Source organism: Gorilla gorilla, chromosome 5 (assembly GCF_029281585.2).
Source record: "Gorilla gorilla gorilla isolate KB3781 chromosome 5, NHGRI_mGorGor1-v2.1_pri, whole genome shotgun sequence".
Classification (NCBI taxonomy): domain Eukaryota; kingdom Metazoa; phylum Chordata; class Mammalia; order Primates; family Hominidae; genus Gorilla; species Gorilla gorilla.
Genome location: NC_073229.2, coordinates 133,071,776 through 133,093,883, shown reverse-complemented (window position 1 = coordinate 133,093,883; position 22,108 = coordinate 133,071,776). Strand labels below are relative to the sequence as shown.

General features: G+C 40.6%; 2 protein-coding genes and 1 long non-coding RNA gene across 17 annotated transcripts in view; 2 read left to right on the top strand and 1 right to left on the bottom strand.

Moving 5' to 3' along the window:
- Window positions 1–22,108, bottom strand: part of ARMC2 (armadillo repeat containing 2) — a 140,689-nt gene that overhangs the window by 64,259 nt on the left and 54,322 nt on the right. For all 15 annotated transcript variants that reach the window (XR_008680780.2, XM_063707166.1, XM_055390736.2 and 12 more), the window contains 3 exons: window positions 20,583–20,758; window positions 13,996–14,098; window positions 12,439–12,662 (listed from right to left, as the gene is read on the bottom strand). Coding sequence is in view for 14 of the 15 variants with exons in the window: in XM_063707166.1 (XP_063563236.1) it covers window positions 12,439–12,662; window positions 13,996–14,098; window positions 20,583–20,758 (503 nt within the window). In the remaining variant the exon portion in view is untranslated. The remainder of the gene's footprint in view (window positions 1–12,438; window positions 12,663–13,995; window positions 14,099–20,582; window positions 20,759–22,108) is intronic.
- On the top strand, window positions 923–16,961 carry LOC134758648 (uncharacterized). Its single transcript, XR_010134080.1, has 3 exons — window positions 923–965; window positions 1,956–2,025; window positions 16,266–16,961. It is a non-coding gene; the product is annotated as an uncharacterized lncRNA (long non-coding RNA).
- On the top strand, window positions 16,983–17,560 carry LOC101124099 (ATP synthase subunit f, mitochondrial). Its single transcript, XM_063707258.1, has 2 exons — window positions 16,983–16,997; window positions 17,083–17,560. The coding sequence occupies exons 1-2, from the start codon at window positions 16,983–16,985 to the stop codon at window positions 17,401–17,403; spliced, it is 336 nt and encodes a 111-aa protein (XP_063563328.1). The 3' UTR covers window positions 17,404–17,560.

Here is a 22,108-nt window from a genome sequence, read left to right as displayed (position 1 = left end):
CTCTGTGTATTTGTTCTCTAGCCTATCTCATTTCTGACAGCAGCTCCTTCCCAAGCTCCTAAACTCCCGGGCCCCACCCCTTTCCCCACCTGATTGGTCACACGTTCACCCCTTCTCTCCATCACCAGCGTCACTGGTTCAGTTTAAGCTCACTTCATCTCTTACCCAAACTCTACAGCCCCCTGGATGGGCTCCTTCCACATTTTGCCCCCATAGCTGCTCACTGCTGCCAGAGGGGGCATCTCAAAGCTCCGCCTTCCCTGCTCAAAGGCCTCCTGCGACTTCCGGCCCAGCCAGTAGCACCCATAGCCTAAAGGTTCCTCAGTCTCTGAAGTGTAGTTTATCCCTCCAAACTCACCTCCTTTGCCTCGGCACCACCCTGGCCATCTTTCAGACTCTGCACCACATGAGGTCCTCAACCCTTCATGACGCCATGCCTTTGAATAGGCGGCTTCCTCCGCCCAGAGTGCCCTCGATTACACTTTGCCACCCCTTCTCCCCCTGGCCATCTCCTGCTCATTTTTTTCTTTTTTCTTTTTCGAGACAGAGTCTCGATCTCGGCTCACTGCAACCTCCGCCTCCTGGGTTCAAGCGATTCTCCTGCCTCAGCCTCCCGAGTAGCTGGGATTACAGGCAAGCACCACCACACCCTGCTAATTTTTGTGTTTTTAGTAGAGACCGGGTTTTGCCATGTTGGCCAGGCTGGTCTTGAACTCCTGACCTCAACTGATCCGCCCGCCTCGGCCTCCCAAAGTGCTGGGATCACAGACATGATCCACTGCGCCCGGCCTCCTGCTCATTTTTCAAAACCCAGCTCAAGATAACTTCTCTGTGAAGTCCTTTCCGAGGCTGATCAGTCGCTTCCTCTGCTTCCTCTTCCGTGTTACCAAAGCATCCTGTTCCTGCCTCTACAACCCCCATCACAGAAGCATTGTCACTTGTCTTCAGGCATCTTCTCTCCCATGGTGAGCTCCTCTAGGGTACAAACCACTTCTTATTCCTCTTTCTACTCAGAGGACAACAAACGTGCTCATAAAAAGCTCTTAAATGTTCAGCTACTGGAGGGCTGGAGGAGTGAATGAGAAGGGGAAGGAGGAGGGGAATGAGGAGGGGGAAGAAAGAAAGGACAGGAGCGACAAAAGAGAGGTTTTTCCCTTTAAGACACCTCTGGCAAGAAAGTGCGGGAGCTTAGCAGAGGCCTGGGTGAACCAGGGCCTAAAACCCTGAGGGAGAAGAATCAGGAAAAGGCCACCACGCAGATGCAGCTCTGAAGGCCCTATATCTTGAGAGACTTGTCACCAACCTCTGAGAGCCACCAATCTCACTGTGGGGTGATGGTGGGGCCCTGAATGCTCAGACCAGTGGCCTTTTCTGGAAAAAATGCAGGAAAAAAAAAAAGGGTGTGGGGAGGAGAGTCTAGCTAAATCATGTGGTCACAGTAAAGGCAAGTTCCAAGTCAACCCATTTCACTGAATTTTGCTCCTACTTTTGAATTCATTATATACAAGTGAAAATTAAAAAAAAAAAAACAAGAACTCTCAGTTGAACAGAGATAAATCTGCGAAAATTATCAATGAGTTCTGTGCTCTACAGCAGGGTCTTTATTTCCCACCCCCAAGAAAAGCCCACCCACTGGGCCCTCCCCCAAAGCAGGAGTTAACCAAAGCCCAAGCTTTATGCTTGGAGGTGTGCATCCATTTCTTTCTTAACTTTCTATTCTAATTTATATTATGTATAAATGCACAAACTTAAACACACTTTTTTTATTGTATATAATCTTTCAAACCACCTCAAATCCCTTACTTATTTTAGTCTCTAAAGGACTTAGTAGAGAAATTCTCAACCTCTTAAGTAGCATTTCACCAAGAAATAGCACACTGAAAAACACAAGTTTTAATTCCTATCTTTTTCCCCATCTCTTAACTTGCAATCCTGTGGGACTTGCAATCCTGAAGGCAGCCCATAGGAAGAAGAAAAAAGAGAAGAAAACGACACTGATAATCCACAAAGAGGACTAATACAAATGTAAGTTTCCTTGCTTATTAGCAATTGTTAGGTGATGTTTAGGACAAAAGGGGACCTAAGGTTTTGGTAAATACCCAGGAAGAAACATTCCATTTTGCTTCTGGCTACCAATCTACTACTGAAAAATGACTGAGCTACACTTGACAACTTTCTGGTGCTCACTTTTCTGAGAAAGCTTCTTTCCATGTTCCCCAAATTATTTGATCGTAACAGGTACCACCCTCAGTCAGGGAAAACACCTGGAGACTTGGCAAAGCTACCCAGCTCACATTGAATTATGTAAGCCTCAAAGTTTTCATTGTGTAGTCAGTATTGGGAGACCCATTTTAAAGGGAAAAAATGTACTAAGAAGAAATTAGATCATTTATAAATGCACAACTACATTTTAATACAGTAAAATGAGAACTCAAAAGCTTTAGCTTCTGTTTTTTTCAAGTTGACTATAGGTACTTAATTATCAATTTCAAATTGTGTTTTCAACTATTAATTAATTGAGAAACCTTAGCAAACACAGCAAATATTTGTCTTAAAATATGGGGCTGGGCCCAGCGGCTCAGGTCTGTAATCCCAGAGACTCTCGTGGCTGAGGCAGGAGAATCGCCTGAACCCCAGAGGCTGAGGCTGCAGTGAGCCATGCCTTTGATCGCACCACTGCACTCCAACCTGAGTGACACAGTGAGACTCTGTCTCAAGAAAAAAAAAAAGGGTGGGGGGGCCCTCCTGACTTGGATCACTGGACTTGAGGACACAACACAGGCCCAGCAGCTGTGGTCTCATTCCTGCGTTCTCTACTGCAGTGGGTGGGTGCGAGGTGGGGCAACCTCCACACACACTGATCATGTCCAGAGTGGACGGCCCTCTCTTTTCCCTCTGTGCCCTTCCTCCATCAGAGTACTCTGTCCTCAAGGAACTCACCAGATTCTGCTCTAGAAGGCAACCTGCCATCAGAGCTGCCCCAGATCAGAGGAGCTTGTGACTCACTGAAGCTCAGAAGTCTATCAGCTCCCAGGTAGGCTAGTGCCCTGGCCTCAGTTTCTTGGTCTATTGCCTCCCTACTCTATTTGGCACTGGTATCTAAAAGCATTTTGCAATCATCTGGAATATCCACAACTGAAATCCCTCAAGCTTTGTCTCAACTTAACTGCCAACTGCAAAATTGTTGACTTCCCACTGATGATGTAAAAGAATAAACGCAGCCACCAGAGACCACAAACAGTGTGAAATGATTTACGACTAAAGCCACTATTTTCCAACCTCAGCTAAGCCATCTCCCTCTATTAATAAAGGCAGATTCATTTCTTTGAACTTGTGCCCAATTGAGGCCACATATATGACAAAACCAGAGCCTGTGTGGTAACCCAAGAAGTTTCATATTGTCTCATATATGATTTGTACAGTTCTGGCTGAGACAAAAGAAACCAATGACAAGATGCTGCTAGACATGTGAAATCACTGGTAACATGCATGTCTAAGCTCTTCTTGGAATTTATTAAGATATATGCATATGAAGGTAATATTAATTAATAATCCTTGATAACACTCGGTGCCTGGCTACACATGCCTACTTGGCACATCCCTACCATGGGTGTCCGACTTAGCAGGAAATGCTTCTGTCCTCCTCAAACCCCCAATGTCCTACTTTGAGACTCTATTTAACATTTGGCTCTGTTTATTGTTGTTTCTCCATTTACTGCCTCTATGTCAGTTACTTCACTAAAATGAGTAGGTAGCTGATTCTTCTAGTTGTGGCTATGTATGTATCAATATAGGAGAAATTTTGAATATCATACAAACAATTTAGAATGGCAATGCAGCAAAACAAGAAAAAGGAGTCTGAAAAAGATAGTGCATTAAGAACTACCAAGCAATGAAACCACTATTCACAATTATATGCTAAAGCTAGTGACATTTCCTTACTGCCACAACTAATAGATCTACAGTGAAGAGAGGAGGCTGAGCAGACAGAGCACTAATTGAGAGCAAATGGCTCTCCTCAGACACAGTAGGAGCCTCCTTTCCACCCTTGATCTGTCTTTTAGCATAACACTCCTGGCCATCCACCGCCCTCACTTCCTGATTGGTGAGCTTGGGACAGGAATCAGACACTCCCAGTCCAGCCCCTACCTGGTCCCTCTCTTCCCTTCCTCTTTTAGAAGTGAGCTGCCATCAGAACAAAGGTGTTCTGCTCCTCCAGGGACAGACATGGTCTGTGACTGGGTGGGTAAATCTAATTCTAGGACTCAGGATTAGAAAGCATGCCTGCCTCAGCTATCAGCCACATCCTCCAACCACGGTGATAACTTTATCCCCATCCCCAGCCTCCTTAGCCTCTTATTTCCAAGTAAAAAACCCAAGGCATTACATATTTAGGTTTCTGAGTCTTCTCAGATCTTCAGATCTGCTGTCCCTGGAAAATTGGAGGAGAACATGAGTTGCCTATAGACAGCTCCTTCCTAGGAAAGGGAAGAGAAGGGAAGAGGAAGAACCTGGGCCCCAAATGTCTACTCTCTCGTGGCAACTGGGCACGTGAGTGGTTAGTTATGCTGCTGGCAATTCTTTTATAGGAAGGAAGCCCCATAAGTAGAAAATAGCTGTCTCCTTCCCATTAACAAATACATCATTAAAAAAGTGGCGGCACGCGCCTGTGATCCCATCTACTTGGGAGGCTGAGGCAGGAGAATTGCTTGAACCCGGGAGGTGGAGGTTGCAGTGAGCTGAGATCATGCCACTGCACTCTGGCCTGGGCGACAGAGCAAGACTCCATCTCTAAAAACAAAAACAAAACAAAACAAAAAATTAGCCAGCGTAGTGATCAATACCAAAGACTAACCCCTAAAAATGCTTCATCTAATCTCAAAAACAATATGCTAAGCAAAATAAACCAGATATAGTACTCTAGGTAACTATGGCATACCCATATCAATTCCTATTGATAATGTACAATGGTTACGTAAGATATCACCACTGGGAGGAGCTGGATGATGGGTACACAGGACATCTTGGTACTATTTTTGCAACATCTTGTGAATTTATACTTAGCTCAAAATAAGAGTTTAAAAAGGTGCCAGACACAAAAGGGTACATGCTGTATATTCCATTTATGTAAAGTTTTAGAACAGGCAGAGCTTATCTATGGTGAAAGAGATCAGAAAAATGGTTCCCTCTGGGAGGAGGGTAGAAGAATGAGGATTAATGAGAAGAGGTGGGAGGAAATTTCTGAGGTGACAGAAACCTTCTGTATCTTGATAAGGGTAGGGGCTACGTGGCTTTCTACTTTTGTCAAACTCATCAAACATATAAGATCTAAGCATTTCATTGGATGTAGACTATACCTTAATTAAAACAAAAAGAAAATTAAAAACCTCATCTGCTGCTTGCTATTCAAACAAAACCTTCAAAATAAATGCTTTAAATTTGGTTTAAATTATCAAATCTCCAAAAAAAATTATCTGTAAGAACTTAGGAAATACAATCATGGGGCTATTTGCTCCCATTTTATAGGTATGCAGTTTACTTCCTCCAATAATCAGAGCAAAGTTCTACTGGTAGACACTGCTACCTTGGTTCTGATTGCACAGTCTGAAGAGTTAGGCTTCCAATAGGTGGGGTCGCGCAAGATAAAGAATTAACATAATTTCCAGCATAAGTACACATACTTATAATTATCTAAACACCTAAGTACAAATGCATTAATCTCTACATTTAAAAACTATTAAACATAACTAAAGCAAGATTTAAAAGACCCCGGCCACCTTGGTACAATCCTTAATTACTAATAATAACTTAAGTCACTGCTTGATCAAATCCCCAGACTTCAGTTGAAGGCCTCTCTTAAATTCCCCAAATCTTGAAGCAAAGAATAGCTGGCTCTGAGAATTGGGGTCCATCAGGTACCCAGAATCCCATACGTTATTCTAACACCCTCCTCCAATTTTAGTTTCTCTTTGGTGCTCTTCTCTACATTGCTTATCAAAGCCTGAACAACAAAAAGATTAAATATTTGAAATTCATCTTGGACTCTGTCTTCTTAATTTCTTGTGATTACATTTTTATCCCATCAGAAGTAATTGCTCTTTGAAGCTTCAGGTTTGGGTAATTCTGATCTTATTTTATTGAATGGCTTTCTGGTGAGTGCCTACTATGTGCCTTGCCCTGTTATGGGCGCTTTACTAGACGATCTCATTTCATTTCCTAGCTGCCCTTTAAGGCAGGCATAGTCAGCACTTTAGAGACAGGAAAGTGAGGCTCAGAGGGTAAAGTGGGCTCAGTGTCCCAGCTGAGAGGCCAGCTTATGCTGGGGGCTCCAGTGCGGTGCTATCCTCACTGGACCATACAGGGTGGCGGCACTGGGCCTGCCCCAGCATTGTCCAGGGTTGAATGAACAATCAGGGTTCCCAACGGCAAACATTGAATACAGGATTGAGCCCAGCTCAGCCAAAGTGGGGAGCTCACTCTAGGGCTCAGAAATTAAAAAAAAAAAAAAAAAATCAAGTATATCAAAACATCTTTTAATTTAAAAATACAGAGCTAAAGAACTATGTAAGATTGAAAGAGAGCAAGAGAGCACACTGTTGCCCTAGGAGATGGCCCCCTCACACCCCTCGCTCGCCTATTCACATGGCTCCAAACAAAGTGGTGGGATCCCTCTTCTCCTACATGCTTTCTGCGGCATTTGCCAAAGCTGACCCATCCTTGCTGAGAAAATCTCTACTCTTGTACATTGCCCTTCATTTCCTAGTCACTTCCTTTTCTCTTCCCATTCCACAAATGAGGCCATTTTCGCAGAATCTGTCATCAGTCCCTCTGCTCTTTCTCTACTCTCTCCTTGGGTAATTTCATTGTCTTTCTGTCTTCAACCATCAAATCCATGTAGATGACCCTAAATCTGTATTTTTGGTCTTACCTGCTCTTCCAAGCCTCCGCTCATACCTCCTACTTCCTACTCGAGAGGCCTGCTGGCATCTGAAAGTTTTATATTAAAGTTAATTTCGGCCAGGAGCAGTATCTCACGCCTGTAATCCCAGCACTTTGGGAGGCTGAGGTGGGTGGATCACTTGAGGTCAGGAGTTCGAGACCAGCCTGGCCAACATGGTGAAACCCCGTCTCTACTAGAGACCTACTAAAACAATTTTAGTTTTGTACTAAAAATACAAAATGTAGCTGGGTATGGTGGCATACGCCTGTAATCCCAGCTACTCGGGAGGCAGAGACAGGAGAATCACTTGAACCCGGGAGGCAGAGGTTGCAGTGGGCCGAGATTGCGCCACTGCATTCCAGCCTGGGTGACAGAGTGAGACTCTATCTCAAAAAAATATATATTACAAATTAAAAAATAAAAATAAAGCTAATTAACATAATTTTCTTCCCGTAATTTTCTTTCCTCCTCTCACCAAATCCGGTTCCTTTCTGTAACTCTCTAATTTCTATTCATGATACCATCATTTATTATTTTCTGAACTATCCAGGCTCAAATTGTCTGAGTCAGCTCTCTTTGTTCCATACACTTTCCTATTCCCTAAACCCTAAAAACAAAAGGAAGGAACCGAGTTAAGGAAGGAAAGGACTGATGAGGTGGGAGGACCGACCTTCCCGAGAGACTTCCATTTAGAAAAAGGAAGAACATGACAGTGGTATGGTACTGAGCAAGGGGGAGAGGATCTGGATTTGCGGGAGCTGCTAGGGAGGTGTCTGCAGGTTTAGGGGCCAGAGAAGCGGGGGTAGGGGGCTGCAGGGAGGAAAAGCAAACCATGTTACCTGGGGTGCTGCAGAACAGTTCTAACTTCAAAAATAGTATATCTAAAGAAGGGAAATAATACATTTCTCTAAGGATTGAATTCAAAATCAACTGGGTCAGTCTGTAAAGAAAAAACAGATTGGAAGTACAAGTGAATCCAAAAAATAGGCATGCAAGTTCAAGTCAATCTGAGCTTTAATAGTTACATTGTACACCTATAAATTACCTAGCTGTTAATGTAAGTACATTGAGATTTCCTTCAATCACAGCAAAGCAGCTTTGTACATGATGTTCTCAAGACACAGAGGACAAAGGAGACACCGGGAGAATTTGGCCTTAGTTGTGATTGTGACATAGACAGAAGACTCTTCTCTGTTCTCCAGGAAAGGGCACAACAGAGACCAAAACAGACTTTCAGATGGAGGTGACCCCAGGAGTTTCCTTCAGCTCCTGTGTCATGCCTGCCCAACTGTAGCTCTTTAAAGGTCACAGACGAACCCTAACACCTCATGATAATCCATTCTAGAGCAACACTGACAAGTCCCTCTTTCCATCTGTGCCACCTCCTTGGTGGTGCAATTTACTACTGGCATTTAGGGGCCTTGCCTGTTAGTTGGCATATATTTCTGTTTTTCCAAGTTCCAGGGAGCTCACCCTAAATTCTAGTGTTCTGGAGTTCAGTGAACATGCACAGTTTAACCTGCTTTACTCTTACGACTTTACAGACAAACTCGCATCTCCAGTTTTGCCAGCCTGGGACTATTCACGCTTTGACTTGATGTACAGGTGGCAGCACCCAGTTTCTCTGAGCATCTTGTCCTTCTCAAAATGCTATTACATTTCTGACATGCAGAACTGAATGCAATGTTGGCCATGTGGAAGTACCATAATTTTGCAGAAGAATAAGCATTGGAATACTATTATCTGGATACAGGGATCACCAAAAAAGTAGGTGCCTACTGATAGCTCTCCTGTCTTACTCATCACCCAGAACATGCTTGGCACAGAGCAGCCACACCACAAAACTTGTGAAATGAGTGTCTCTTGATTTCAGCCACCAGGTGATAAACATGTATCAATACATACAGCCATACGTATACATATATGTAAGAAACAACACAAAGAAGACCTTCCAAAGTTCAACACTGTGTTTTTTTTTCCTCTAAGCAACATTAGTCCATCTGCTTTGAAGGAGCTTTTCCTTCATACCCATTCCTTTGTCTCCATTCTAATCAGTCTAAAATCTAACTGCAGCAATGCCTCTTAACTGGGGCTGCTGTGTTTGAGATCTTAGCCCTCCCATCTGTCATGTATCATGGATACGTTCTCCTCCTCCTCACTTTTCAGCTATTTGGTCTTTATCAGTTTAACATTTTGTGCACATTCATCTTTCTGTCGCTCTGATCTCATCTCGTCCCCCCATGCACTCACCTCCAACTGCTCCTTGTTGCCCCAAGTCCACTCTTGGCAGCTGGTATTCAAGACTCGTGGCTGTACCTTGTGAATCTCACCTTCCAAGATTCCCACACAGAATCTCTACTCTAGACAGCCCTACCTCTTCAGCACCTCCCAAACACACCTTATTTATTTCCCACTTGAGTGTTCAACATCCTTTTCCCTTTGTTCTAGTTTCCCAAATCCTGCACAATCTTCAGGGTCCAGCTTTGGAAGATGTTTTCCACTCTTTCAATGAGCCCAACGGAGCTGCTTTTGGAAAACAAGATGACTCTAATGCTGTGCCAGATGTTAAAGCAAGCGAAGTTTTGTAATATGAGGTCCCCAGAAAGTGGGCCAAAGCTTCTGAGGTTCTTGGGGTTGAAAGTCGTAGAAGAAAAGCAGTCATGCCACTAGATGTTGCCTGGTTGTATCTTTTTGGCCCTCATCATGTTCTCTCTGGCTGGCAGACATTATTTTATTCTTACTACAGCCACAAGTAATTTATTTATTTTTTCAATTGAAGAAAGCTGCTTTTAAAAATGGCTCCTGGCCAGGCACAGTAACTCACACCTATAATCCCAGCACTTTGGGAGGCCGAGGTGGGCAGATCACCTGAGGTCACGAGTTTGAGACTAGCCTGGCCAACATGGTGAAACCCTGTCTCTACTAAAAATACAAAAAAAATTAGCCAGGCGTGGTGGCGGGTGCCTGTAATCCCAGCTACTCAGGAGGCTGAGGCAGGAGAATCGCTTGAACCTGGGAGGTGGAGGTTGCAGTGAGCCGAGGTCACACCATTGCACTCCAGCCTGAGTGACAAAAGCAAAACTCGGTCTCAAAAAGAAAAAAAAAAAAAATGCCTCCTGAGCTGGAGTTACCAGGTTCTCAAAGCTGGTGTAAACAGACACTTCTGCTTGTAGCCAGATCTGTCTGGCTGAATTTGCACATGAACCGGCTGGTGAAAAGTCAGTCAGTGTTACACATTCACAAAAGCAGAGGCTTTCATCTGCTCTTGGAGTGAAGTCTTGTTGCTTACATTTTATCATTTGTATGATACAAAACAGCTTTCGTTTTCATTAAATATGAGGAAATGTCCCATTCAGGGGATTCTGCAAATGACAAAGACTAAAACAATGTCTCCTTCCTCCCCAAATCTGTAAACACACAAACAGTGATACAGTTGATACAAATGGCATTTGGTGACCACAGCTGGAGTAAGTTCAGGTGGATGCCATCATGGGCTCCATTTTCTCCTGCTAGACAGGGGTGTGGGTCACCCATGCCAGGCCTTAGGCTGGTTCCAAGAAAGGTTTTGGAGACAATGACAGAGCCCACTGCCATCAGGTGGTGGCAGGTGGTGGTGGGCAGTGAGGAGGAACTTCTACAGCGCCCCCTAGAGGTGGGGGGGGGGGACACAAATGTCAGAAAAGGAGGGGGGATCCGACCTGGTGAATCAGTTTGCACCTAAGGATGCTGAATCCAGGGAAAAGGGACATAAAAGAGTAACACAGGGAGTAATATACTGTATGTGCACACCAGAGGTCCCCTTTCTTGATTTGATATATCTTTGGTTACAGTAACACTCAACTTTCCTTCATACCAACTGATCATATGTGTGTGGGTGCACACACATACACACACACATACATACACAGTGATATAGTTGATGCAAACAGCAAACCACATTTATATATGTATAAGATGGGGTTGGAAAGAGATTAACTAGACAAGAATCCCATAAGCTGTTACATAAAAATTTAAAACAGAGTGAATATCTCAATATGGGAATGGCTGAGAATTTGAGATATATCCTAATCACAGAATATTATGCAGTCATTAAGAAGAATTAAATAAGTCTTTAGGGTTAACTCAAGGGATTTTTACTAAGTATTGTTAAATGAGGAGAGAGAAGGGCATAGAATATTCCATTTGTTAAATCCTGTGTGTGTACTAAAAGGTGCTGAACACATCAGTGTGAACAATGTTAGCTAAATGGATAAACCAGAAAGAGAAACAGGGAGGGAAGAGAATGATAGAAAACAAACAAAAGTGACTATTAAAAGTAACGGGTTATTTAAAAAGTGAGAATTCTATTAAATTATGCATATGTATATAAATGACCACCAAAATGCTGGAGGTGTTATCTCAGGGTGAAAAAATTGCAGGTGATTTTTATATTCTTCCTTATACTTTTCAGCATTTTAACAGGAAATATAATTATTCTATAATTAGAAATTACTATTTTCATTGAGAGAAAAAATTAAATGATTTGATAACACTGGGAGCATGGAAAATAATGTTTCTGAAGTCTTCCTAGACAAAACAGGGCATACAGAAAAATTGTGCATCATTGATGACTAAAAGAGGTTTTCACAATCTTCTTCAAAATGGAGACAGACCACAAAGTCCAAAATTAATAATCTTCCTAAATATTTTAAGCATCTTGAAGGCAGGGCCTAAATCTAATTTTTAACACAGTTTCCCAATGGCTTAGTGTGCTCTGAGTGCTCAATCAATCCTCATTAATTGACAAACACATTTCGAATCCTATGAATTATTACATCAAAGATGCTATTATTTGATATATGAATGCTATTAAAAAGTAAAATCTCATCTAAAAAAGAGTATCCAAGCCAGAGCAGCTCCAGTGAAAATAATTTAACTATGAAATTTAATCTGCTACAACGGAAGTAATAAAACCCTAACACATAACAAAATTGGTCTACCTGCTCTGTTTATATTCCATGTGTCCAGTTTTGTTCCCTGCATTCCTACAGTCTCGGGGCTGCCTGATATCTACATACCCACCTCAGTGACTGTCCACTCAATCCCATTACCTTCTGTTTCTTACAAGAGTAATGACATTGGCTACCAATCATCATAAATCATCTCCAGGCCAGGCCCATCTTCAACACTCTAAGCAGCTTGTTAAAATGTTGACTCTAACATGCAATTGTTTTGCAGAGAGGTACAACTTTTTCCTTCTTCCAGGCCTGCTTTCTCTGCAGGGCAGTGAAAGCGCATGCTGTATGGAGAGCTGCTCTTGTAATAGCCATGGAATAGCCTGTCCAGGACAACAGGCACCAGGCCCTCATGGGGTGGAGGTGGGCTATGGCTGCTGCCCTTGGAGGCCAGGCACCCGCACCTGGCTGTAGGGGCCTCTTGCATGCCATTCTTTTAAAACTGGCATTAGGCAATGTGAAAACTAATTTTACACATCTAACGTTTTCAAGTAAAATACTTACCTGGACTAGCAAGTGGCCCGAATTAGGCAAAAATGTACCACATTTCTTGGTGTTCTCATTTATTTGCTTTATCAAATTTATCAGTATTTCCACAGCACCTTTGCTGATCATTTCATTAAGAAATCCCGGATTTCCAGAAATGAACTTTATAGACCCCATACAGTATAAAAAAGCTTCCATGTTAGTTTGCAGGTCTTCACTTCTTAGTACCTCCAATAATGATTCTGTCAAAGAGATGAATTATTATAAATGTCTGAGTATAACAGCTGGAGAGAAATAAATTAAAGCACTTGTGTGTGAACATAAAATACACTTCGTAAAATATATTTATCAAAATCTACATTCAAGTGCTTGTTAAGAGTTATATAGTATAAGAGAAAAGCTTACTTTTAGCTAAGATAAATCTCTGTAATAGTAATTTCAGCAGAAGGATGGGATTGTTAATAAATAAATGAGAAAGTATTCTTTTAATTAACGTCATTCCTTGCCTCTTACTAATTACGTATTGACCTTTATTTTTTGTTACAAAAATTTTGAGTCATAGAATACTAATAATTTAACACATTTAAGAGTTAAACTTCAACAAGCCTTTAAGAATATACTTGTAGCTGTATTCTTAGTGGGAAATCCATGAAGGGGCTTAAAAAAAAATCTCAATCACCCTAGAAAGATAACTTGAATATAACGCCTATCCTTTTCCCAAGACAACTTAAGAACATTTATTCAAATAACATACCACTACTTGGTTTTACGAGTAATCCAGGCAAATCCGATAACGTTAATAATGCATATCTCACATTTAATTATATTAATGTCAATGTAATAATTTGACATAATTTGTTTTCAGTTGACAATTCTTAATTAGTTGATTCAACATTAGACATTTCTTTCAGTACTGGTTTTGTCCCTATCTGCCAGGGGCAAAGAAAGATGAAAAGATAATTTATCCTACGTTGCAAAAAGAGAACTCAAAGTATTTTCCATGTTGCTGCATGGAAAATACTTTGTATTTTCTTTTCTTGTATCAGCAATATTAATTCATAAAAAGATTTCCATTTAGGTAACTAGGTATCTTAATTATTTAGAAGTACAATAAAAATTAGGCATTAGCTAGATAAGGTGTAATAAAACTTCCTTACCTACAAATTTGAAACATGTTGATGTCAGGTTTCTGTAACAGTTATAGATGTCTTTCAACTTTTAGTCATTCCTTGTATATTAAAAGACTAAAATTTTCAACTATGTGAAATACTATTAAATGCATTTTTCTATATATTAAATCCAAGTCCAGGAAATGAATTCTTAAATGGGGAACGCTTTGTAAAGTCACATAATGTTACTACAGGTGTTGAAGGAAAAGAGCAAACTACCACAGGATGCATTCAACTGAATGTGGAAAACAGAGAAGGATGAAGTAAAAATGAGCATCACATAACTTCTGCATGTTTCTGGAAAACAAAATATTCTTGCTATCATTGATTATACATTTTCTCTCTAGACTTCTAATTTTTACTCAAGTACAACATTTGCTCAATAGTAGCACTGAATGACACTCACCCAGAATGCTGTCATTTTGAATCAAAGAATCATTCTTCTCATTCCTGCTAATTTTAAATATAAGTTTGCAGACATTAAGAAGATTCTTTCTACTCACTTTAAGCTGCAGAGAAAGAAACACATCTCTATTGCAGAAGGAACTAAAGACATGCTGTATTAAAGAAAATAAACCACAAACATCTATTTTTAAAGTGCAGCAACAGTATTTTTAAACATGAAGAAAAGTTCTAAAGAAATCAACTTTGAAAAATTTAGACCACATATTTGCCAACTGTGGTATCTAATTAACTCAATTAGAGTAAACACAATATAAATTATCTTTAGAATAAACATTTTAATGACAGATCTTAGCGATTGTGAATACTGTGGAATAAACATAGGAGTGCAGATATATCTTTGATACACTGATTTCCTTTCTTCTGAGTATATACCTGGCAGTGGGGTTGCCAGATCATATGGTAGCTCTCTTTTTAGTTTTTTGAGGAACCTCCAATCTGTTCTCCATATTTATTTCTTACTTCATAAAGTCTCTCTCTCTCTTTTCTTTTTTACAGAGACAGGGTCTTGCTCTTTCGCCCAGGCTGGAGTGCAGTGATGCTGCCATCACAGCTCACTGCAGCCTTGACCACGTGCGCTCAATCAACTCTCTTGCCTCAGCCGCCAGAGCAGCTGGGACTATAGGCTTGTGCCACTGTGCCTGGCTAATTTTTTCAACATTTTTTTTGTAGAGATGTTGCCCACGCTGGTCTCTAACTAGCAGGCTCAAACAATCCTCCCACCTCAGCCTCCCAGTGTTGAGATTACAAGTGTGAGCCACCACGCCCAGCCAAGTCTCATATTTATATATGCGATTATTAGTTACTTTTAAAGGAGTATATGAGGAAGAAAGGGGTGCAGTACACTGTTAATAAACTTGATTAGAGTAATTGCATTAAAACACAAAAGTAGAGGAAGATAAATACCAAAATTTCACATTAATTTAGAAAAGAACACATAGTAGAGATGAAGGAAAGAAAAGAAAGGGGGAAAGTTTTGGTCTTTTTTATCATTTGTATAAAAGAAAATTTAAAAGTAATACTGCTTAATTTGATAATATACATATATTTCTTTTTAAGGTCTATTTCTGGAATGCTTTGAGATAATCACAAGTAACATCCAAAGTTGAAAATTACCTTCTAGGCTGGGCGCAGTGGCTCACATCTATAATCCCAGCACTTTGGGAGGCTGAGGCTGGTGGATCACGAGGTCAGGAGTTCGAGACCAGCCTGACCAACATGGTGAAACCCCATCTCTACTAAAAATACAAAAATTAGCGGGGTGTGGTGGCACGCGCCTGTAATCCCAGCTACTCAGGAGGCTGAGATAGGAGAATCACTTGAACCCGGGAGGCGGAGGTTGCAGTGAGCCGAGATCGCGCCACTGCACTCCAGCTTGGGTGACAGAGTGAGACTCCGTGTCAAAAAATAAAAAAAAAAAAGAAAAGAAAATTATCTTCCAAATCATACAAAAATATCTAAGTAAATTAAACATGGGGTGATAAGGAAATATAGTGTTTTTTTTAAAAAAAAGCAAAGTATAGGATTACTAACTGAATCAAATGGTCTAAGTTAGCTGTGTATTTATCTAAAGTAGTAAAAAAGAAAAATAAAAATCATCCTAAGTATCTAATATTAGGGAATAGTTTATTAAATTGTGGGACATCAATACTATTCATATTAAGCAGTCACAAAAAAGCACAACTGTGAACATTATGTCTAAAAAGGGAAACATTTATAACCTACTGTTAGATGGAAATAATATGTGCCCTCATTACAAAGGTGTAAAAATGTATCTGTAGGAATAAGGTCATCTGAACAAAAAATTATTTCTGTTTGAAAAGGATGGCATATAGGTGATTAGTTTATTATTAAAAACTATCTTTAAAGTTATTTAATTAATTTATTTTTTGAGATGGAGTTTCACTCTTCTTCCCCAGCTTAGTATGCAAGGGCGTGATCTCGGCTCATTGCAATCTCTGCTTCCTGGACTCAAGTGATTCTCCTGCCCCAGCCTCCCAAGTAGCTGGGATTACAGGCACATGCCACCATGACTGGCTAATTTTTGTATTTTTAGTAGAGACGGGGTTTCACCATGTTGGCCAGGCTGGTCTCGAACTCCTGACCTCAAGTGATCCACCCACCTTGGCCTCCCAAAGTGCTAGGACTACAGGTGTGAGCCACCATGCCCGGCTACATTTCTCTCTCTCTCTCTTTTCTTTTTTTCAGAGACAGGGTCTTGCTCTTTCACCCAGGCTGGAGTGCAGTGATGCCGCCATCACAGCTCACTGCAGCCTTGACCTCGTGGGCTCAATCAACTCTCTTGCCTCAGCTGCCAGAGCAGCTGGAACTATAGGCATGTGCCACCATGCCTGGCTAATTTTTTCAACATTTTGTAGAGATGTTGCCCAGGCTGGTCTTGAAGTAGCAGGCTCAAACAATCCTCCCACCTCAGCCTCCCACATTTTATTAATGAGTTTTCAGTTACTTTAAAAAAAATAATAGAATCTGTCAGGCATATTTGTTAAGTATTTGTTCTGTGTTTGATCCACAAGTATTTACTGGGCACCTGATGTGTACCAGGCGCTATGCTGCTTACTGCAGAAGACACCAAAATGGCCACGGTCAGCCCCCAGCTGGAGGGGCCTGGGGAGGGGAGCACTGCCTGTGGGGCAGCTTCTGCATACCCTCATGCACTAGGCCACTTACAAAAGTTATTCCGGAAATTTGGTGTTGTCGTTCACACTTTGCACTTGAGGAGTGCGTGCCTCAGATAGGTCACAGAACCATCTCGGCATCACCTGGGCATGTATTAGGAATGCAGAATCTCAGGCCCCCCCAGCACAACCGACTCAGAATCTGCATTTTACAAGATCCCCAGGGGATGCATGTGCACAGTGAAGTCTGGGAAACACTGTTGTGGAAGCTTCAGAAACTGTAACACATGGCAGAATGGAGATTCCTTCTGTTCCCAGGAGGAAAATAGGAAATGGGAACCTTAATAAATGTTTAATGATTAGGTATTTAAAATAATATTGTTTAAAACCCCCAGAAAATAAGCGGGCTTAAGAAAACAGAAGAACACAGCAGACACCAGGACTCCAAGATAGCGTCAGTTGTACCAGTGAAGGACAAGAAACTTCGGGAGGTCAAACTGGGGGAGCTGCCAAGCTGGATCTTGATGGGGGACTTCAGCCCTAGTGGCATTTTCGGAGCGTTTCAAAGAGGTTACTACCGGTACTACAACAAGTACATCAATGTGAAGAAGGGGAGCATCTCGGGGGTTACCATGGTGCTGGCATGCTACGTGCTCTTCAGCTACTCCTTTTCCTACAAGCATCTCAAGCACGAGTGGCTCCGCAAATATCACTGAAGAGGACACGCTCTGCACTCCCCCACCCCACGACCTTGGCCCGAGCCCCTCCGTGAGGAACACAATCTCGATCGTTGCTGAATCCTTTCATATCCTAATGGCAATTAACCTCCAAATAAAAGATGACTGGTAAAAAAAAAAAAAAGAAAGAAAGAAAACAGAAGAACATTTCTATATTGATGGAAATATATATTATTCCTAATATCTGGAAATATATTTGAATTGGTTGACTACCTTCTACTAGATTTTGAGTCCTTGAGGTCAAAACCACAATTTATTACTCTTTCTATATGTAGTATGTAGGATGTGTTCCATACTTAATAAAACTTCATGAAAAAAATGAATACAACTCACTTTCCTTTTCCCCAACAAATCTTACATTTTTAGTAAAAAGTGGCAAAGGAAAACAAAACAAAACCTTGTATCAGAGTTTTCATTAAAACAATAAGAAGAAAAAACAAAAAAGAAAACAAAGAAAAGAAAAAAGACAACCACTATCTCCAGGCCTGCTATAATGTCAATTTACAGTCAGTGCAAATTTGTACCGCTTCTCCATTGTTAACCGTAAAATTATGACTTTAAGACATAAAAAGATAATAAAATCTTACATTTATGCAAGGGATGTAGACGATCTTATTTTAAAAATTCCCTGTTACTCTCCCTTTCCTTTGCTCTGCTTTATTTTTCTCCCTTAGCTCTCATTATCTCCTTTGGTACCTGCTGTGTTTGCTGTCTGTCTGCCCTGCTACTGTGGCAACCCCAGAGGCAGGAGCTAGTTTATTCACTTGTATTCCCAGTGTCAAGAAGAGTCTCTGGCCAGGTGCAGTGGCTCACACCTGTAATCCCAGCACTTTGGTAGGCCAAAGTGGGAGAATTGTTCAAGGCTAGGAGTCTGAGACCAGCCTGGGCATCATAGCGAGACCCCAATTCTATAAAACATTTTAAAAAAATTAGCCAGGTGCGGTGGTGCATGCCTGTGGTCCTAAGCTCCTCGGGAGGCTGAGGCAGAAGGATCACTTGAGCCCAGAATTTGAGACTGCAGTGAGCTGTGATCTCGCCACTGTACTCTAGCCCTGGGTGACAAGAGCGAGATCTTGTCTTTAAGAAAAAGAAAAAAAAAGAGTCTTGGCACAAAGTAGGTTCTTGTGGTAGGGTAGTTTTCTTCTTATGTTAAAAACAGTAGTTTATTCTATTTAAAGTAAATTTGGCAAATTAAAGAAAAGTAAGAAAAGTTTAAAATCACTCATACTAGTACCACTATATAGCATCACAGTTGGTATTGGTATTTCTTTTCTTTTTTTACCCTGTACATAGGGCGCTAGATTTTTTCCCTCCTAAATATAGTCACATTCATACTGTATATATTTGTTTGTACTCCTTTAAAAAATCTTAATATAGTAACATTTAAGCTTATATATTTTTGTATATTATTTTGTAAGAGTTTCTGACACAAAGATTAAAATTAAGATGACTGTCTGGAAAACTTTCATTTGCCACTATTTGCCAATAAACCGGTAGAGAGAAGTTGTAAAAAACTTCTTAGTCCCATATAGCTTTAGTTTTTGCTGATTTTTTCTTCTTCAACAGTTCTTATGATGTAGTCTTTTAACATTTTACATAGAACCGCATCACCAAGGCCTAAGCTAAACAAGATCTTGTCTGGAATGTTACAGGAGATCCAGGCAGTAGATGGGAAGTTGGCCTTGATGGATTTGAAGGTCCCTTCTGAACTGCTGGTTCTGTAGCTAGTCAGAAGGCAAACCTACCCAGCTCTGCACTCTGGAGTTTAGCCTCGCATCTTGCTCCTGATTCAGCAAGGCCGTCAATGTCACCAAGAGGGCTTTATCTAATCACAAGTTTAGTTCAAAACATGTTCACTGCCTGGCAGATCACTTAGCCTTTTGCCCTAAAATAGTTAAATTTGTGTCATATATATAATTAATTTGAATGACACCATTAATAACCGAAATAATATTTACTCTGCAAAGCATTGAAATAATTCATGTTCCTTCCTTCCTCCTTCCTTTCCTTCTTGCTCTTTCTTTTTTTTTTTTTTTCTCTCTCTTTCTTTGGCTTGGTATGGAAAAAAATGTCTAGGATTCAGATTAAAATAGCAAAGGCAATCTTTGGGCAGCTGCTGCACCACCAGAGCCCTGGAGTGAAATCACTATTTCAAAGAAGTATTGCTTTCTTGACCACATATCACAATTTTTAAAAAAAAGAGTTAATAGTTTGACAGCTGAATAAGAATGTAGCCTCCCCCTGATATTACATAGATATATGCTCAGAAAATTCTGCTTTATGAAAGACTTCATTATCAGAATAAGAAAAGGTGGCATTCTTATTAACTAACAGTAAGTATGCCAACACTTACCTTCACTGTGTACTGTAAGATTTTAAATTCTGTAAATTATGGGGTGTTAGCACAAAGCTTGTACTTGTATGAAACCAAGAAAACAAAGCTTCATTCATTTGTTTTAGCGGCTCTCTTAGAACATTCTATAATAATTGTGGCTTATCTTTTGGTTCCAACTGTTTATGGCTGTGACAACAAAGTGCTCCCCTCAAACAGTGATATCATTTTGTTTGAGACAGAGTTTCTACAGACTTTTTTTTTGGTGTCTGGCCTTTTCTTCTCACACCTTGTGAAAGCCTTCTATGACCACTGAGGTACCTTCCTGTGACCATACGCAGCTGTATTTCGGTTTCACACTGGTTCCTAAAGCACCTGGTTTATTATGACTGTGGCCTAAATTACTTAGTTATTTATTAAATCATATGACAGAATCAAGCATCCAAGAGAAACCACTGCCTGCACCATCTGCTACTGATCTCCAGTCAAGTTATTTGAGCAACCATTTTGAATGTATTTGCCTACGGTTATTTCTTTTTCTTTCTTGCCTTTCTTTCCTTCCTTCTTCTTCTTTTTTTTTTTTTTAACTTAGTTGCAGTCCAAAAACATTGAGTTTCTTTTAACATTTTCTATGTACTCAGCCTTAGTTCCTTAGATAATACTTCCTAGTCAAATTCTGAGATGTCAGTTTATTACCTTAATTTTTTTCCAAGATTCTAAACAAATACACTGCATTTCTAATATTCTTTGTAATATTTAAAAATAAAGCATTAAACAAAGCTTTTATGTGATATAGTCTACTAGACCAGAGGAAAGAAAAACTTACTGCTAGAATTATTTTTGCAAGTTTAAGGCTGAGCGAGTCTGAACCAACATCAACTAGTTTACACAGGGTCTTCAGGAGAATACTTCTTCTCTTAAATTTATTTCCAAGCATGTTTCCTTCCTCTAAAGCATGATGAAGTTGTGTGCAAGCAGCACAAACCGTTTCAATGTTTTCTTCTGTCAGAGCAAAGAGAGTAAAGCAACACTTACTAATTAAGGTTAAGTTTCCAAGTGTGTCAAACACAGACAGTGTAAGTAAAAACCCCGTAATTATTTCCTTGGATATCTTCAAATTCCTGACCTCTATTTTTTTCTTATCACTTCCATTTACCTGATTTTTTTCATCCCTTTGATCCATCTCCTACCATGTTGACTTATTGCTTATCAGTCATTAGCTTATCTAGAATACACAGTCTTTCAAAGAGGTATTGAAGAATGGGACTGCTACCTGCTTCAGTTGGCCTCCTTTACTCCAGATGCCCTCCACCTCAGCCCATGCTCTGCTCAGTCTCACAGATGCATGCCACTTGCATCTTGACCTTCAACTCTTTTTTGCATAGTTCTACTGGCCTAAAGTGTTCTCCATAACCCTCATTCCTACTGTTTTTGGTCCTTCGAGGCTCTGTTTATGTTGTAGCTGCTTCAGAAAAGATGCACTATTCCACATTCAACAAACTTTACCTTAGGTTACTTATTTTTCATGTACGTATGCGTGTGTTGTGTTATATGACCAGTGCCCTCAAATAGATGTCATACTAAGTGAGCCAGTCTTACATTTCTTTCTATCAATAGCACATGGTACAGTGAGAATATTGTATAGAATACTGTATATAGCATAACTTCACACATATTCATTTTCTAATATATCTGTTGACAAAAACAATGCTCAGTATTTTCCTATGAGAACAATGCTCATTACCTAAGAAAAGAGGGTTCTAATAGAACAAAAGCCTGAAATGTCACAAAATCCACCATTATCTGGAGGTGGTTATTAAAAAACAGGAGAATAAAAAGATTTTTGTAAATCCAGCACTTTAGGAGGCCGAGGTGGGAGGGTTGCTTGATGCCAGGATCAAGGCCAGCCTGGGCAATATAGCAAGATCCTACTTCCAAAATAAAATAAAATAAAAAATAAATTAAAAAAAAGGAGAGTATTTTAGTTAGGAAACAGGGAGATCTTGAACCTTTCATCTTATAATTATGTTTGTGAGGAAAGTAATACATATATTTTTTTGAGATGGAGTCTCACTCTGTCACCCAGACCGGAGTGCAGTGGCACATTCTTGGCTCACTGCAACCTCCACCTCTCAGGCTCAAGCAATCCTCCTGCCTCAGCCTCCTGAGTAGCTAGGACTCCAGATGCGTGTCACCACGCCTGGCTAATTTTTTTATTTTTGGTAGAGATGGGGTTTCGCCATTTTGCCCAGGCTGGTCTCAAACTCCTAATCTCAAGTGATCTGCTTGCCTCAGCCTCCCAAAGTCCTGGGAAAGTAATTTTTGGAAGTGGTAGCCACACTAATTGTCATA